At 45.5% G+C, this 17,970-nt stretch overlaps 2 protein-coding genes across 3 annotated transcripts; both read left to right on the top strand.

Annotated features, from left to right (window-relative positions):
- Positions 1-6: 6 nt before the first annotated feature.
- LOC119345126 (FT-interacting protein 3-like) lies at positions 7-2,736 on the top strand. The gene has a single exon (XM_037615335.1). It carries the CDS (start codon positions 19-21, stop codon positions 2,386-2,388), a length of 2,370 nt encoding a protein of 789 aa, XP_037471232.1. The 5' UTR covers positions 7-18; the 3' UTR covers positions 2,389-2,736.
- Positions 2,737-8,832: 6,096 nt separating this feature from the next.
- LOC119345106 (carboxymethylenebutenolidase homolog) lies at positions 8,833-10,490 on the top strand. Of its 2 annotated transcripts, none has more exons than XM_037615323.1 (3): positions 8,833-9,034; positions 9,248-9,545; positions 9,643-10,490. In XM_037615323.1, the coding sequence occupies exons 1-3, from the start codon at positions 8,914-8,916 to the stop codon at positions 10,160-10,162; spliced, it is 939 nt and encodes a 312-aa protein (XP_037471220.1). In that variant the 5' UTR covers positions 8,833-8,913; the 3' UTR covers positions 10,163-10,490. The 2 variants fall into 2 exon arrangements, with proteins under 2 accessions (XP_037471220.1, XP_037471226.1); XM_037615329.1 differs by having other exon boundaries at positions 8,834-9,030; positions 9,259-9,545.
- The last annotated feature ends 7,480 nt before the right edge of the window (positions 10,491-17,970 follow it).

Here is a 17,970-nt window from a genome sequence, read left to right as displayed (position 1 = left end):
CACGGGCCGGGGGGCCCGATGGCGCCGCCGCCGCAGCAGTTCGGGCTGACGGAGACGCGCCCGCCGTTGGCCGCCATGCTGCGGCCCCGCTTCAACATCCCGGGCCTCAACCCCTCCGCCGCCGCCGCCAACGCCGCGGGCAAGATCTCCTCCACCTACGACCTCGTCGAGCCGATGCGCTTCCTCTACGTGCACGTCGTCAAGGCGCGGGACCTCCCCGCCGTCTCCCCCACCGGCTCCATCGACCCCTTCGTCGAGGTCAAGCTCGGCAACTTCAAGGGCACCACCGCCGTCCTCGCCGGCCACCATAGCCCTTCCTGGCACCAGGTCTTCGCCTTCTCCGCCACGCACCTCCAGTCGCATCTGCTCGAGGTCGCCGTCAAGGCCAAGGATCTCGCCGGCGGCGACGACATGGTCGGCCGCATAGGGTTCGATCTCTCCGAGGTCCCGGTCCGCGTGCCGCCGGACTCCCCGCTGGCGCCCCAGTGGTACAGGCTCGACGGCAAGCGTGGGGAGAAGCTCCACCGCGGCGAGATCATGCTGTCGGTGTGGCTCGGGACCCAGGCCGATGAGGCGTTTCCGGAGGCTTGGCATTCCGATGCGCATGGGGCGGCTGGTCCGTCGGCCGTCGCCTCCACGCGCGCCAAGGTATACTTCTCGCCCAAGCTCGTGTACCTCCGCGTCGCCGCCATCGGGGCGCAGGACCTCGTGCCCCACGACACGTCGCGCCCCATGAACGCCTCCGTCAAGCTGCAGCTCGCCGGGCAGGTGCGGCGCACGCGCCCGGGCGGGCCGCCGGGGACGCCCAACCCGATGTGGAACGAGGAGTTCATGTTTGTCGCGTCGGAGCCCTTCGACGAGCCCTTGCTCGTCACCGTGGAGGACCGCGTCGGGCCGGGCCGCGACGAGCCGCTCGGGCGCATTATGCTGCCCCTCAACGCCGCAATGCCGCGCCATGACCACTTCGGCAAGCCCGTGGAGCCGCGCTGGTACAGCCTTGCGCGCCCCAGCGACGACGGCGAGAAGAAGGAGGGCAAGTTCGCGAGCAAGATACAGCTTCGGATGTCGCTGGACTTTGGGTACCATGTTCTTGACGAGTCGACTTACTACAGCAGTGATCTCCAGCCATCATCAAAGCACACCCGGAAGCCGAGCATTGGGATCCTTGAGGTGGGGGTTCTAGGTGCACGCAACTTGATTCCCATGAAGGCCAAGGATGGTCGCAGCACCGACGCTTACTGTGTTGCCAAGTATGGTCCGAAATGGGTGCGCACAAGAACCATCATGAACACCCTGAATCCCCAGTGGAATGAGCAGTATACCTGGGAGGTGTTTGATCCTTGCACCGTGATCACGGTGGTGGTGTTTGACAATAGCCAGATTGGGAGCAAGAATGGTGATGCCCGGGATGAAAGCATTGGCAAGGTCAGAATCCGTCTCTCGACACTGGAGACTGACCGGGTGTACACCCATTTCTATCCTTTGCTGGCTCTTAAGCCAAGTGGCCTCAAGAAGACCGGTGAGCTGCATTTGGCTGTGCGGTTTACATGCACGGCATGGGTTAACATGATGGCAATGTATGGCCGTCCGCTGCTGCCGAAGATGCACTACTCACAACCAATATCAGTGATGCAGTTGGACTACCTGAGGCACCAGGCGATGCAGATTGTTTCGGCAAGGCTTAGCCGTGCTGAGCCTCCTCTGCGCAGGGAGGTGGTTGAGTACACGCTTGATGTGGGCTCGCACATGTTCAGTCTCCGGCGCAGCAAGGCCAACTTCTATCGCATCACCTCTCTGTTCTGTGGTTTTGCCTCAATGGCCAAGTGGTATGATGGCATCAGGAGCTGGCGAAACCCGATCACAACAATGCTGGTGCACATGTTGTTCCTGATACTGATCTGCTACCCGGAGCTCATCCTGCCTACCATCTTCCTCTACATGTTTATGATCGGACTGTGGAACTATCGCTTCCGGTCAAGGCACCCACCACACATGGATACTAAGCTATCGCAGGCTGAGTTCACACACCCTGATGAGCTTGATGAGGAGTTTGACACATTCCCATCCAACAGGCCAGCTGACATTGTAAGGTTGCGCTACGACAGGCTGAGGAGTGTTGGAGGCCGTGTGCAGACGGTGGTCGGGGACCTTGCGACGCAAGGTGAGAGAGCCCATGCGCTGCTGAGCTGGAGGGACCCCCGTGCCACAGCCATCTTCATATTCTTGTCCCTGGTGGTGGCCATTGTGCTGTATGTGACGCCGTTCCAGGTTTTGCTGGTCATCACTATGCTCTACTTGCTGCGCCATCCCCGGTTCCGCAGCAGGATGCCCTCTGTCCCGTTCAACTTCTACAGAAGATTGCCCGCCAAGTCCGATTCGCTTATTTGAGGCCAGAGCATTCGACAGAAGATAAAATGGGGGAACCTTGTAACATTGTCCTCCTCTCTCATTCTGTTCCTTCTGGTTAGCATCAGATCAGATGTGAATATACTTGATGAGTTGATTAATTTAGAGGCAGCTGGTGGCCCTGTAATATGGTGTCGGTTTATATGTTGGTCTGCTTAGCTAGGCAGAAAACGAAGGGAATGACCGGGGGTTCCCTTCATAGTTTTGGATGAAAAATGTTGGCTTTGGGATTTCTGGTGTAGAGCTGGGCACAGGATGAGTTCCAGAATGTTATGTTTATGTATTGGTGCCAGTTTTGTTGATGTTCTGTTAATTCCGTTGCGTCGATCATGTTCCTGCCCTAATCTTTTTCTTGTAATATCTAGTATGTGTTATTCCTTTCCCTTTCTCCAGAAATTTATCTACTACTCCCCCCGTCTCATAATGTAACTAGTGTCAAAAAACGTCTTTACATTATAGGATGGAGGGAGTAGTTGTGCTGAGGCGCTCACCCTTTTTTCAGAGGTCACGCTGTGGTAGTTTCACTCTGACGCTGTTGTAGCATGGTTGGTGGAATACCATGTTGGGTATGTTGCTAAGGTTCATCATCTTAAGGCCTTGTACAATGCAAGATGCTTAGATAAATAAACCAGGTTTTCCTTAAGCACCGGTGCTTATTTATACAGGATAGACGCTTAACTAAGCGTCTCTTCTGTAGAAATAGGCACCGGTGCTTTAAAAAAACTCGGTTTATTTTTCTAAGCATCTCTTATTGTGCAAGGCCTAAGAGCGTACGAATGTGCGTCAGTTCATCAGTTGTTGAATGTCAGTTGCTCCGTGGTTCAGTGCAGAATTGTCGTAGCCGTTACCCTAATTTTCTTCTGTTGTCTTAGCAGTTGATCAGCTACTGAATGTGCAGTAATCCAGTGTGACCTGCTGTCAGTTGCTCCGTGGTTCAGTGCAGAATTGCCGTAAGGGTTTATTATATCAGCTACTAAATGTGCACTAATCCAGCGTGGTCTGGTGCCATTTACTCCGTGGTTCGGTGCAGAAAAGAAGCAGCAGTTTCCGTCCTGTAGGTGAGCAATTCCCGTGCGTTGATCCGCACTGAGAGAACCACCGGAAAGGTCGTGCCCACCCTTTTGAGCCCGGTACCACGGTGTGTTCTCTAACCAAACAAGATAAAACCATGCGATCCTTTCCTTGTCGGCAACAAAAAGATAAGCAGCTTGGGACCGTATGCGGGAATACCGGACTGGACAGGTGTGAATGCAGGACGGCTAGGGCAAAATAAAACATGTATGCGAACCAATTTGTGGTTGGATAGCTAGAGGGACTATAGTATTCCCAGTTCATCAAGTTTCAAATCCTGGTGCTCACATTTATTTCTGAATTTATTTCAGGAATTCCGGCGAAGCATATTCAGTGGGAAGAGACGTTCCCGTCGACGACGAAGTGCTTACGGTGACTTCGTAAATTTCAAGATGATATGTCGGCTCAATCTTTCAAAGGTCCTCATAAGGGTAGGGTGTGCGTGCGTACGTTCATAGAGGTGAGTGTATGCGCGTGTATATGAACGCTTGCTTTTGTACTGATGTTCAAAAAAAATTAAAACAGGTATGGAACGGCGTCGTCTGCCATCAAAGGGAGACATCGCCATTTTTCATGGCAACTCTTTAAATTTGTTGTGCTAGTGGTGCCATGATTAGTGTGACCTGCGTGCATGGCTACACATGACTGGAGATGCATGTCGAAGCAATGTTCCTAGCAGTGCTGAATCCACTCTTTGCTAAGGGCGTGCTCGATTGTAGCACAAAAGATCGGAACAAGAAAACATGGAAGTTCAATGTTAAGCCAATGTTGAATTCCACATGGATTTTGAGACACAGGAAATGTTGAAAAGGTTCTTTAATTGCATCAAGGAAAGAAGATTAAATTCCAGTTTTTGGCCCCTCAAATGGTCCTTTTTTGTGGGGCCTCAAAATAGATTTTTTTACATGAATCACCATGTTTAAGGATGTTCTTCTGTTTTAACCCATTTAATGAATTTGAACAATTTTAGACGGCCATTGCATTTGAACGAGTGGCCTAGATTAGGCATGGCGGTCTATTACCTCATATGGGTTGATAGGTTACCTCATATGGGAGAGGGAGGGGGAGAGAGAAAGAGAGCTTCGTTGTCGTTAGCAATTGCATCAATCATCGAGTGCGGTAGGCAATTCACCTAGCTTTCTAGGGTTCTCAAATATCCTTTGACGGCTACCATCACCTTAGTTCAAAAACCATCGTTTCATCGTTCTTGATAGGTCTCGGCAGGGCGCAAGTGCATCGATCCTTTCCTGTAGACCACAAGAAGTCACTGCATGGCAGATCCGACGTCGAATAGGGCTACGACGGATGGATCTTATGAGGGAGGCGATGCCGGCGATAACAAAATAACATTTCCTAAACCATTAGTTGAAGATAGGTTTGAAGGGCTGGATCTACATGGGAAACAAGAATTCGATCTAGATTTGTCAGAGTTGGAAGGCTTGATCAAAGATGTGTGTTGGCTACTTGGCTCAAACAGTTTAGGGTTCATACATCCAAGCCATTATGTGGCACCCCGGCTCCGCAATTTGGATGTGCCCTGCATACTAGCCCAAGAATCCGCATCCTTTGGTATATAATGCTAATTGGCATCAAGCACAACCACAATATATTGCAACACATAGGGTAGATAGGTCTTCACGATACATCACTTGGAGAGGCAAAAAGGCACTATACGTGCGGCGGTAATATGTACATTATTTAACTAAAGACCTCGGAGTTTAGCAACAGAATGACAACGATGGTGGGGCTCCATCCCAAAGGGATCCTTGGTAGGACACGATCCTAGCGCTCATGCAGGATCGTTCTCGAAATACTCACAATCAGCATCTCCAACATCTGGCATAAAAAGTCAGGTGAGTACACTGAATGTAATCGCAAGCTCACGACAAATAATAACATGCAACATGTCAAATACGTACCACACATATGCATAGACATGTATGAATGATACATCTTGGAAGTTTTATGTTAGCATAATGATGGTTGATTAGAACTCTTGCATAAAACTGACAAATGAATCGGTAGCCACCAAGCTCGGGGGTGTCACCGTAATGAATGATCAACTGCCAAAGACTGTTGGCCACAAGATGGTTGGTCAGGGCAAGACACGGAGCATGACAACAATGTGGATAAGAAGAAGAATTTGCCCAAGGTGACTGGAAATTAGCACAGAGCATGTGAGCAGTGCTACAAAGAGAAACTCAGCAGCTGCATGAGATGGTCGAGAAGCAGCACAAAACACAAGAACAATACTATTTCTACCATGATCTTATGCAAACTTATCACTTAGCTTTATGCAACCTTACCATATTGGCCTCTTGGTCATTACAACTTACCACATGGTTGTGTCTATGACCTTGGTCATGTCCACACTTGATCACCGCGACCACTTATCAACCTTCAGTCACCTCATGACCCATATCTTATCACCACATCGTATTCGTGATCAACACAAATCTTTGAGCTTAACCACCATGAAAACTTCATGTGTATTAATCATTGGCATTGACCGCTGGTGTGACCTAGTATGAACTGCGGCCATTACCCGGGACTCGGCTATTCGAATTGATTTATACACTCTGCACACTACTCTTACCGTGTCACCGACATATCCCTTGGGGTAATGTCCCGGAGGAGGAATCTCTAGCCTCATTGCCTAGCAAAGGCTCTACCACTTCTGTGATCTCATATTTCCCCCATCTTGGGATTACTTTATTCATAACATGTGAACCATACCATTCCCAGGTTCGCAGAATTAGACGTCGGTAGCCGGGCCAGGTTAGCATACATGTCTAATTCTTCCTAAGATGGTGACACCAATAAGAGCATGTGCATAGACCTAAGTTAAGTCATTCCCAGGGAAATGTGGTTGCACATGTGGAAAGTTTGACTCGATGGCATCATGACTAGACCAAGCCAATGATGGGTTAGTTTAACAAGTTCTTCTTTATTGAATATATGCTTTGATCCAACTCATGTTTATTATTGAATTCCATAATGAGTGAAGATACACAACCATATTAAAGCAACCATATTCATACAATCAGTCAAATGCTTATGCCGTGATTTTTTTAATTAACATTATTAATGTGATCATGCATTCATGCTACTACCAAAGAAAAATATTCATCAGAAACATATACATGCACATGTAGCCCATAGTATCATAAGTAACTAAATACAAATATGCTCTAAAATACTCCCTCCGTCCGAAAATACTTGTCCAAAAAATGAATAAAATGGATGTGTCTAGAACTAAAATACGTCTAGATACATTCATTCCTCTGACAAGTACTTCCGGACGGAGGGAGTACATATGTATGGACTATGACTTCGACAAGTCAACAAGCAATGGTTGTGTGGCTTGCCTTGGTGAAGATGACAGTCTAGGTACTCTAGATCTTCACCATCAAGCTCTTCTTCCTCGAAAATATATATTTGAAAACAATTTATAAATATCACATAAATCCAAAGCTATTGTGGATACTAGCTAACAGAGTGACAAATAGCAATAGAACATTTTCTGGAAAGAAAATTTCACAAGAAAATACTACAAAAAAGAAAAAGATCATTTGGACTTGTAGTTTGGAAGTTATGAGTGGACAAAGTTTGGTCAAAGAAGAATTTAAATTGAATTTATTTGATTTAACAGAAAATCCTAGAGCGGCCACATGGAATACGCCTCCTCCTCGTACCGCTTTGGGTGCGGGACCCACTCAACTATAGAGGACCACGGTGGGGGGGGGAGGTCGAGTGAGTGTGCGTCAGAGAGAGAGAGAGAGAGAGAGAGAGAGAGAGAGAGAGAGATCAATGCTCACTAGCGAGGCTAGCAATGATGAGGGTGCTTGATTGGTCTCAGGGCTAAGATGGTTGGATGCAGGGGACGACGACGGCCATGGCAGTGGTCGAAACAGGGCGGGGGCTCGACGAACGACATCAACGCTTCCTCTCGGTGGTACCAGTTGTTGAGTGGTGGTCACCGGCATTGATTCATGTGTCGATTGACTCGGATGAGCGGGACAGGAGGAGCGGGAGATCAAGGGGAGTGGAACGAGGCGAAGATTCCAATAGGGGATCGACCAGAGGCGTCGCGCCACGGTGGAGACTAGCGGCACACCTCATAGTCGGAGACGAGGAAGAAGGCCCTTCCATTCCTACCTTGAGGCTCGAATATACAATTGGGTGGTACTGGAGGGTGTTGTGCACACAAGTGCAAAGAGGGGTGGTTTATTCATAGGCTAGCAGTGGGGATAGGTAACAACGGTCGATGAAGGCGTGCCGCACATTACCCTACGCCATGCACTCGGGAGACCGTCACCCTAGCGACACATGACCCTATAACGGCACATCACTTTAACGAAATATATCGCGCGGGGTTTTTCAAGTTGGTTTATAAAAAGAACGTGAAAAAAAATCTTTTAATAGCTTTTTTAAAAATTACAAATTTTTTGCAATTGCAAAAAAATTCAAATTTATGAATAAAATTTAAAATTTCCAAACATTTGGTGAAACTTAAAACAAATAAAGTTTTCAAATATTTTCCAAGTTATAAACAAAATTTGATATTTCTATTTATTAAAATTGTCCAAAAATTTACCAACTTCCAAACACGTTCTGAATTTTCTGAAAAAATTGAAATTTCCAAAGTTTTTCTCAAAAATTTGAACAAAAATTTTAATTTCTTGAATAAAACTTTAAATTGCTAAAAACATCTGTTTTTTAATTTGTGAACTTTTTTATTAAATAAAAATATTTTTTGAAATTCCAAACAATGCTTGAAAGCGCAAAGATTTTTGAAAAAAATACAAACTGTATCAAAACAAGAACAATTCTTGAAATTCCAGATAATTTTGAAAGCACAATTTTTATGAAAATAACAACTTTTTTTACGAAAAAAAGCATGTTTGAAATTCAAATAATTTTTGAAAATTAGAACTTCCTTGAAAAAAAGAAACAGAAGAAAAACGGTCAAATATACAATAGGAAAAAGGAAAAATAACGAACATGAACCTCTCAGGATCCAGCGTCCAACTGTGCTGGCGTTAATGGGCCGCCCAGCCTGGTCGATTCTATGCGACGAGCCGACTACTTGACGCATTATGCGTCAAGATAGAAGTTTCCAGGCAGCCAGTATTGCGCGGAGATAAAAAACTTTTTTGCTGTAATATAGCGCGGAGATAATAAACCATATCCATAGCTGCAGCAAAACCGTACTGTACGCGGTCACGACTCACGACCTGCATCGCCCAAACCGCAACTTCTGTCCATTCGTCTGGACGTCATACACGGAAACCCCACGTGTCAGGAGGAAAAATATCCACACCCGAGCCTTGTGTGGTGGCTGGCACTGGCAAGCATAGCAGGCAGCTAGGCTATCTCCCGCCTCCCACGCTTGGTTCCAGCCACCGGAGCTGCCCTGCTCGGACGCAGCACCCGATGGCGGCCACGGCGGCCGCAGCCGCGGTGCGCCCGTCGCCACCGCGCGAGGGCAGCGCCGCCTGCTGCTCGCTTGCGCCGGCGACCAGAGCGCGGCCCACACGCTTGCCGTCCTCTGTAAGTACGTGTTCGTTTCCGTTCCTGTGTTATCCACTTGCACTTTGATGCCCCGAACCCCATTTTGGCTTGAATTGGTCGTGATGTCTGATCACCCTATTCTCTGTGTTTAATTGGACACCGTGATTGAGCAAACTATGGCAACTGTAGCAATTTCTATATTGGGAGATTTCAGATGCACGTAGTTCACCGCGCTCTGACGACGTAACAATTTCAGTTCCCGTGCAGAGATGGCGCTGCACCGTCACCCATCCCCGGAGCCGCCGGCTCCACGGGCCGCGCTGCAGCCAGTCTGAAGTGGCGAGCAGCACCGTGGACGACGACGAGGCGTGCGAGCTGGTGAGGGGCACAGACGTCGTCATCGGGCAGGGCGACGACGAGAGCGTCCGCGCCTACCTCCTCGAGGCCGTCAAGAACAACAACGGCACCTGCGTCCTCTTCCTCTCCGACGTCTTCGGCTTCGAGGACTCCGCCACCCGGGACTTCGCCTACCGCATCGCCTGCCACGGCTACAAGTAAACCAACCGACCTCCCCCACTTCCCCGGTCCAATCACTTTGCATTTGTCACCTCATCATGCATGCTTGATCGATGGATGCATTCCTGTATGCAGCGTTCTGGTGCCGGACCTGTTCCGCGGGAACCCGTGGAAGAAGAGCCTGCCGATGGAGGGGTTGCAGGAGTGGCTCGCCGAGCAGGCCCCGGAGAGGGTGGCCGGCGACATCGACACGTGCAGGAAATGGCTGGTTGACGACTTCTTGGCGGCGGAACCGTCCAAGAAGCTGGGCGTGGTCGGGTTCTGCTACGGGGGCGGCCGCCTCGTGGAGACGCTGGCGCGCGACGCCGGCGCCTGCTTCAGAGCGGGCGTCTGCTTCTATGGGTCCCGGATGGACGCGTCGCTCGGGGCACAGATCACCGCGCCGGTGCTGTTCGTGTGCGGCGACGGCGACCCGCTGTGCCCCGTGGAGACGGTGCGGGAGCTGGAGAGGAGCGCGAGGGGCGCCAAGGCGGCCGTGTACGCCGGCAGGGGCCACGGGTTCGCGCACCGGCCGGAGTCGCTGGAGGACGACGGCGACGCCGAGGACGCGTTCGCGATGATGAAGAGCTGGTTCCACGACCACCTGCTTGCTTGATCTGATCAGCTGTCGGGTGTCGTGTGTACATTCTGTTTGTTGTGTTTGATTGCAACGGGTGAAGACTGAAGAGGTAAAGTGCATTGTTAACACTCAAATACGGATTCACTTCTCGCCGCTACTGAGTTCAGGCCCAAAGCCTTGATACATGTAGAGTCGAGAATAGAGAGAGTGTGGAGAGGGAGGAAGGGGGACTGGGGTGCCACGAAGCCGTTTGTCCTGAACGTTCTCTGCCTCTGTTTTTTTTTTAGAAAATCTCTGTATTTGTTGTATGTCTGCCTGTGATAGCAATTGGGCTGAGCCCATTAACAGTGCAAGCACTGGTCCAGTGGAGTCCAGGGTGAGGAGCATGAGAGCTATATCTCGCTTTTGTTTTGGCCACTAATAAGCGCCGGTGCACCCGGCCACCCGATTCAGCGATTTTTAGCCGTTAGATAAGGTTCAGCTTCTGTATCGAATAGCTTTTGGTTCAGCTTCTGTATCGAATAGCTTTTCTCCCCAAATCACGCGAGTGCGAATTGACGAGAGCGAATCGAGCGTCGCCGACCCTACTAAGGACGAGCGCCGTTGACCTCGCCGTAGAACAACTTGCTGCCCTCGCCATCAGGTATCATCTGGCTGACCTCACCGCCGTCCGAACTTGCCGCCAAGTCAGCACGATGATTGTGCCCCTTGCAGCAAAAAAACCTCGCACAGCACGCCCTTGCTCCCCGGTCGTCGTTGCAGCATACCCAACTCCGGCCATCACTGTTGCCAGCAGCTGACCGTCCCCCCTTCCAGTACCATGCACTCCCCCTCACAGCCACGGTTGTAGCACACCGCAGCCGGCTCCGGCAAAAAAAAAGACATGGTTGTGGCATCCAACACAAACGGTTCCAGCATCCAACACAAACTCAGGCCATCGATGTATCATGTCGTAATCTGCTCCAGCAAAAATCGATGCGGGAAGTAGCAAATTATGTCGCTGGATGCAGCTCCTCCGTGCCTACTCTCAACTGCTTCCAGCAAAAAAATGCCGGCAGTAGCAATTTGCACACCGGTTGTAGCATCCCCCCCCCCCTGCGGTTGTAGCTCCGTTGTGCGACGGTCGTAGCCGACGCTCGTGCTGGTTCCAACAAAAATTGATGACAGATGTAGCAAAAAAATTCGCTGGATGCAGTTGATTCCCATCACGTAGTCTTCTCCGATGTAGCAAAAGCAAAGGTTGGTTCCGGCAAAAAAAATCATGGCGGCCATGCCGTCATCGCGATCACTGTCTTGCAGCAAAAATGCAAGTAGGTTCCAGCAAAAATCAAACCTGGTTCAAGCAAAAAAAAAATCAAAAAAATACTAACCTATTCTCTGCCACTGCAATCGTCGCCAACCACCATCATCGCCGACTGAAGCAAAAATCCCCCTAGCTGGGGTTCAGCACCGCACATCGTTTGCTTCCGGCATACTGACACTGGATGGGGGGTGTGGTGATATAGCAGCGTTGTGGTGGTGGTGGGCCATAGGTGCGCCGGCACCGAGGAGGTCCGAAGAAAGAGGAGGAGGTTGAACTCGGTGCAGAAATCAGCGGCGCAAGCAAGACGAAGGAATGAGTGGACGAGGTCCTGAGTTAGAGACAAGGGAAAAAAACGGTGTGATTGGGCCAGCGTGACGTGGCTTGTGTGCGCGAGCCCAATGCGCGTAGCGAGTAAGGCGGCCGGCCGAAGTTTTGGCCGGCTCGCCCTTCGTAAACGCTTCCCTTTTGTTGCTGACAGTAGAGCTATATCTCGCTTAATGTGAGAGTGGCTCTCGTCTCGCCTGAAGCTTTTTCATGGACGTATATGTTTAGCCTTTTTTTTCGGCCGCGCTCGCTCCCTTGTTGGTTGCTGCATTCGCTAGAGAATGGATTTTTGGATCCTAGGTGCATTAGATGATTTTATTTTAAATAGATTAAAAATCACATTTAAAGTTTCAAAAAATTATAAAATAATTTACATGATGATATGGATGTACTCCCTTCATTCCTAAATATAAGTTTTTTTAGAGATTTCAATAAGGGAACATACGAAGCAAAATGAGTGAATCTACACTCTAAAATATGTGTATATACATCCGTATGTAGCTTGTATTGAAATATCTAAAAAGACATATATTTAGAAACGGAGGAAGTATATTACAAATGTGTAAACTTTGGTGACGAAATAAGTAAACATGTGAGCTATACAAAAATGACAAAATGATTGTTCATCATTCAGTCATTTTTGTGTAACTCCATGGTTACTTATTTCAACACAAACTTTGTCATTTTGTCATTTTTGTGTAACTCCATTTTTGTTTCATTTCAGTTTTCAATGGTTTTCTATGTTTCTTACTCGGGTTTTATTGTTCCCACTGTTCTCCATTGGTTTTCTTCGGTTTTTATTTTCATTTTTATTACCTATGTTTTACTTGGATTTTCTTTGTTGCTTTCTTGGTTTTCTTCATTTTTCTTTGGTTTGCTTTTGTTTCTTTGTCGGTTTTCATCTACTTTATTTTATTTTTCAAAACATGTCTACTTTTTTCAGTACATAATGTATATTCTTTATGTACACATGAAATGTTTTTTGTTACAAGTTGAACATTTTTCAAGTACACGACGCACATGTATCTTAAATACATGTTTTGAGAATTTTTCAAATGCATGTTGAACATTTTTTAATGGTAATAACCATTTTTTGACACACAATGTATATTTTTTGTATACGTCAGGAACAGTTTTTGTATATGTTTAACATTTTTTAAACAGAGAACTAATTTTTTTATGTCTACTTTAATTTAATGTACGTTGTACTTTTTTGGTATACATCAGGAACATCTTTTATACACGTTTAACATTTTTTAAATATGTGATCAACATTTTTCACACGCATTGTTTATTTTCTGTATATATTTTTCGTATACATGGGAAATGTTTTATACACATTTAACACTTTTTAAACTTCAGTTATTTTTTATAAAAAACACTTTATTGCCATATCTAAATGTTTGATTAACATTTTCAAATACATGATCAACTTTTTCGTACACATTGTATATTATTTCCATACATTTTCCGTACATAGAAGAAACAATTTTTCTATACATATTTAACATTTTTCAAATGCTTGATTTATATAGTTTTTATATTTAGAATATTCGGAAGTATAAACAAAAGTAGAAAAAATAAAGCCAAAAACAAAAACAAAAAAGGTAAAAAAGTTGGGGGGTGGGGGTGGGGGTGAGGTTGTGGCCTGTGGCCTCCTGTCTGCTAGGCCAGCCTAGTCTCATGCTCGCACAGGTGAGGTTGCCCTATATCTCTCTATAAGCGGGACATAGGTGTGCTCACCTAAGAGCATCGCCAACGGTTGATAAAATAGTTGGTGATGTAATAAAATCAATATAGGATAGAAGAGAACAAAATTCATCACCCTGACGATTGTTGCTTTAGCAAATGACGTGAAAGTGGCGCCCAAAAAATCTTGCCCTCCTCTTGTCGGTCGTCATTTTCCTCTCCACAGTTTCATACATATTGAAACAAGACATGTTATGATTAAGGTTTACAAAATAATAACACACATAATCAAAGAACATATGAAATTTCAAGTTCAAATCCACTAATCAAGTTCAACTTCAAACCATAAGCATTGTGCATGACAAACTCAAACATAAGTGCATATATAAATACATATCCCTCTCAAATATCATTGCCCCCATCGCTTGCTTCCTCTTTGTTGTTTACTGCCTCTTAGTGGCTTGCTTTCACTCCACTGCCGCCATTGGCACCATTGCTTTCATAGACCTTGCCACTAATACTTGAACGCGACACATCTTAATGTATGCTCCTGCCTTCACATCAAGTTTACCCTTGTCCATCGTCATGAGTTTTTTCTTCTGTTTTCCATGCTCTTGATTCTTTTTTCCATCACCTGCTTACTCTTCTCCACCTCGACCATCTTCTCCCCCCCCCCTCTCCACATTTCTTGGGCCTTTGTGTTCTTTCTTTCTTCACATCTCTTTTCTCATTATCATGATGGCTTCCAATGATTCCTTGACATTTGTAGTATCCCTTGTTAAAGTTCTCCTTGCCATGCTCTCTTCCACCAGGCCTCTTCTTAGGAGCAACTGAGCTGGGAAGGGAGCTTCTATTTTCCTTCATCGGCACTTGATGCATCATCAACGCCATCACCAACTTGTGTTGCATCTCCACCCGAGCTCTTCTTCTTGTGACAAATTTTGTTGAACTAATGGTTCTTCCAGTTCTCCACACTTTAAGATTTGAATAACAATGCTGCAAAGTGAATGGTTTGCCTTCTTCTTTGTGTCCTTTTCCCCTCCTCGCCCCTTGTATAGTTTTTGAGCAACTTTTGACCTTCATGCCACAAGTGAGAGAAGAAGTTAGAAATCAACCCATAGAAGAGATGAGGAGCTTACATTTGATAGATGCCACTAGTGTTGTGTGCAATGAAGTACCCATGGATATGATCCCAATTTGTTGACATTGGTTGCTCCACACAGATGATTGGATCAAAACTAATTTTCTTCCAAGCTTCACATGACAATTTGTCTTTTTGGGTAGTGTACTTTCTACTTCTTCCCTTTGGAGTTGCTTCAGAAAATATCTTCTCTTTCATGTCAGAAAACGACATTGTAGCCCTGACGATCTGTTTATTCTAGCTCTATCACTATTTGATTTGATTTATGGGTCCGAAGTTGTGCTTTCCAAATTGTTCATTTCTCACCTAAAAGTTTTCGCATTTGCCCTTGGTAGCATTTGCGCCCCGCCAGCTTCACGCACCCCCTCGTGTCGATGGGTCCGTTCCGTTTGGCTCGGAGATGGGTTGACTGGTTGAGACAGAGTTCCTATTCAAGGCCTTTAGCGCCAAAACTGAGGGTACATATATATGTATCTTGGAGGGAGGCAGAAGGTCACCACTCATCCAACGAACGTGTATTGGAACGGTAGGTGCTTCACTCCATTTGCGTAGGTCGGCTTCGTTCAGTTTGCATAGGCTAGCTTCGTCATGTTCGCTTATCTTCTTTTCTTCTTCCCGTTAGGTGCATTCTTTTTCTTCTATATTACATAACTCCCCCCCCCCCCCTAAAAACCATATAGTCATGTATATTTTAGAGGTACATGAAAACCTAATTTATTTTCAATTCATGTATGCACCTTTATTAAAGTTGCCCATACTTCTTTAAATATCTTTAAAAAATCAACGTGTATTTTACAAAAATGTTTATCACATATCAAAAAGCTTTCACCATGTATTTAGAAAATTTTCATGCAATAGTGTTCAAAAATTTAAAAGAATGTTCATTGAGTATTTAGGAACTGTTCATCGTGGATTAGAAAACGATTCCTCATCAGTTTCAAAGCTACTCACCATGTATTAAAAAATTGTTTAGATTTTTTCACGTAATTTGAAAAAAATGTTCATACCATTTGAAAGAAAATCATGACATTCTAAAATGTTCATGCATTTTAAAATATGCAAATGATATTTAATAATAAATCTGATACAATTATAAAATTTGTCCGCATACTTTAGAAACTATGTTCATAACATATAATAAATCATAGCACCAAAAAATGCTCATGAAGCTTTCGAATAATGTCCAAAGTGTATGTAAAAAAATTCAATGTGAATTTGAGAAATTTTAAACATGCATTCGGATAGATGTTCAATGTGTACCTGAAAATTGTTGAATCTATATACGAAAAGAGTTCAGTATGTATTCATACAAAGTTTGTATGTATTTGAAAAATAGGGAAAATAAAAAATAAAAAAAATAAAAAAGGATAAAAAAACAAACATAAGAGCAGCAATGAAAAACAGAGAAAAATGAGGAAAGGAGAAAAGCTCGGAATTTTCCCAAAACCAGACAGAAGGCTCACTATTTGTCCAGCCCATCAAAGGGAGTGTTGTAGGTGAATAATTATTCTTTCCCGTAATAAGCGATACATAGCACTAGGGCCGAAATGACTGTATAGCGGTCCCTCTTTTCTCCGTGTGACGCAACCCAATAGTGTCACCTCCCTCGCGCGACCGCTTGCTCAATCGCGCACCAGGTCCGCTTGTTTTCTCGTTCACTTTTACTGTTCCCCGTTCTACTCACTTCCGGAGAAAAACATCCACTCTCTGTATAGGTTACAAAATTCATTCATTGAAAATTTTAACAAATTCATGGATTTTAAAGACACTTATTTAAAAATTGTTCTAATTTGAAGTTGTTCATAAATTTTAAAAATGTTAGTAAATTTTGAAAAAATGTTCAAGGATTTTATAAAATGTTTGGAAATTTCAAAAAGGTCATATAAATTAAAATAAAATAAAAAGGAAAACCAAGTAAAAACGTCCAAAACACACGAAAAGAAAACATAGAGAAAAACTAGTCAACAAACCTGATAGTACCTTTGAGGTGGTTGCCAACACGAGTGAAAGACAACCAACTTGTGCCAACCCACTTAGGAAACTAGCGCTCAGATGGGGTATGTGCCGTGTGTCGGGTTGTCTAGTATTTGGCGCCTTAGGTGCCTAATAGCAAATTCTAGCTAACCGAGCCAAGTTCAAATTATGCAGTTGGTCGCACTGTCAACGATGGAGTTGAAGCTGAGGCAAAGGCTAATTGGAGTCGGTGATGACACATTTCATTGTTGTGTCAACAATGACAACGAGGCGAACATGAGCGGAGACGGGGGCACACAAGTGTGGGGTGCTCACTGCAGCCAAGAATGAGGGAGGGTAGTAGAGGCATATCCGGGGAGGACTAGGGGAGGTGGCAAGTAGCTAGGGGAAAAGGGGATAGTGAGTGATACCAGCCGCATATGGTGGAAGACAGGAAAACATGGAGTGGGGTAGCGACGGTAACCGTAACGAATGTTGGAGGTGGTCCCACAAGGAAAGCTGATATTTGTTTAGAAGCACATGTAACTTTATTCATGCTCGTAATCATTACAGGTCTAATGCTTTGTATCCAAGATGCAAGAAACAACTGCTTTGTATCCCAAGATGCAAGAAACAACGTAGTAATTAGTACAACTAAGAGTTATATGAAATTCCTTAAAGACATCTTCTCAATGGTATCAATCTTTGCAAGGTAAAAAAATACTTCCAAGACTTCGGTAAAGAAACTACAATTGGTCCAGAGCAGCGATATGACCACTCATTAACTAGCACGAAATTGATTTTCAATAAAGGTTTAGACCCCTTGAGTCGCCCATCCAAAAAGATGAGAAATCATGAACAATTAGTAGAATTGGGCTGGGATAAACCCTTGAAGTGTGTTTCGTGAAACAACAAGATCCTCAACATATTGTCGAGGAAAAGTTCCATCTCTACATAGAATCAAACCAACAAAAGCAACATGCCACAATAACATAGATTCATCATACTCGAATAAACGGCGTTGTGCCGACACAAGCATATCTATCTACATGGCACAACCATGGTATAAAGAATATATTTTTCACAAAAATCACCACTCCGAAGTCTTACGAAGACCACAAAACACTTAGATCCGATGTCTCCACCTCTCAGCGCTAGGATAAAAACTAGAGCCGAGGCGACTGAGAAAATCTCTAACGACCGCTATCGTCGCCCTCAAACCCTATGTCCTGGAAGCACATTCTCTCATGGTAGATGAGGAAAGCGATATATGAGCCAAGGAAAGGGCGACATGAATTAGGCTAAATGGCCAATTAACATGGTAGGTCAAGAAAGCCAGTACGAGCTAAAAGACCCTAATATCTAGCGTCCGTCAGCTACCGGATTGTGTCCAACGAACTATTTTGTTCGCTCGGGGGAGTTGTGTGTGTGTGT

The sequence above is a fragment of the Triticum dicoccoides genome, chromosome 1B (genome assembly GCF_002162155.2).
Source record: "Triticum dicoccoides isolate Atlit2015 ecotype Zavitan chromosome 1B, WEW_v2.0, whole genome shotgun sequence".
Classification (NCBI taxonomy): domain Eukaryota; kingdom Viridiplantae; phylum Streptophyta; class Magnoliopsida; order Poales; family Poaceae; genus Triticum; species Triticum dicoccoides.
This window is presented reverse-complemented; position numbering and strand designations above follow the sequence as displayed.

What these genes read in the sequence shown, in the direction of transcription:
- LOC119345126 (XM_037615335.1), top strand. Translation starts at nt 19, where the DNA reads ATGGCGCCGCCGCCGCAGCAGTTCGGGCTGACGGAGACGCGCCCGCCG.
- LOC119345106 (XM_037615323.1), top strand. Translation starts at nt 8,914, where the DNA reads ATGGCGGCCACGGCGGCCGCAGCCGCGGTGCGCCCGTCGCCACCGCGC. An exon ending in ACGCTTGCCGTCCTCTGTAA is followed by an intron (nt 9,035 to 9,247) that starts GTACGTGTTCGT and finishes TAACAATTTCAG; the next exon opens with TTCCCGTGCAGAGATGGCGC. An exon ending in ATCGCCTGCCACGGCTACAA is followed by an intron (nt 9,546 to 9,642) that starts GTAAACCAACCG and finishes TCCTGTATGCAG; the next exon opens with CGTTCTGGTGCCGGACCTGT.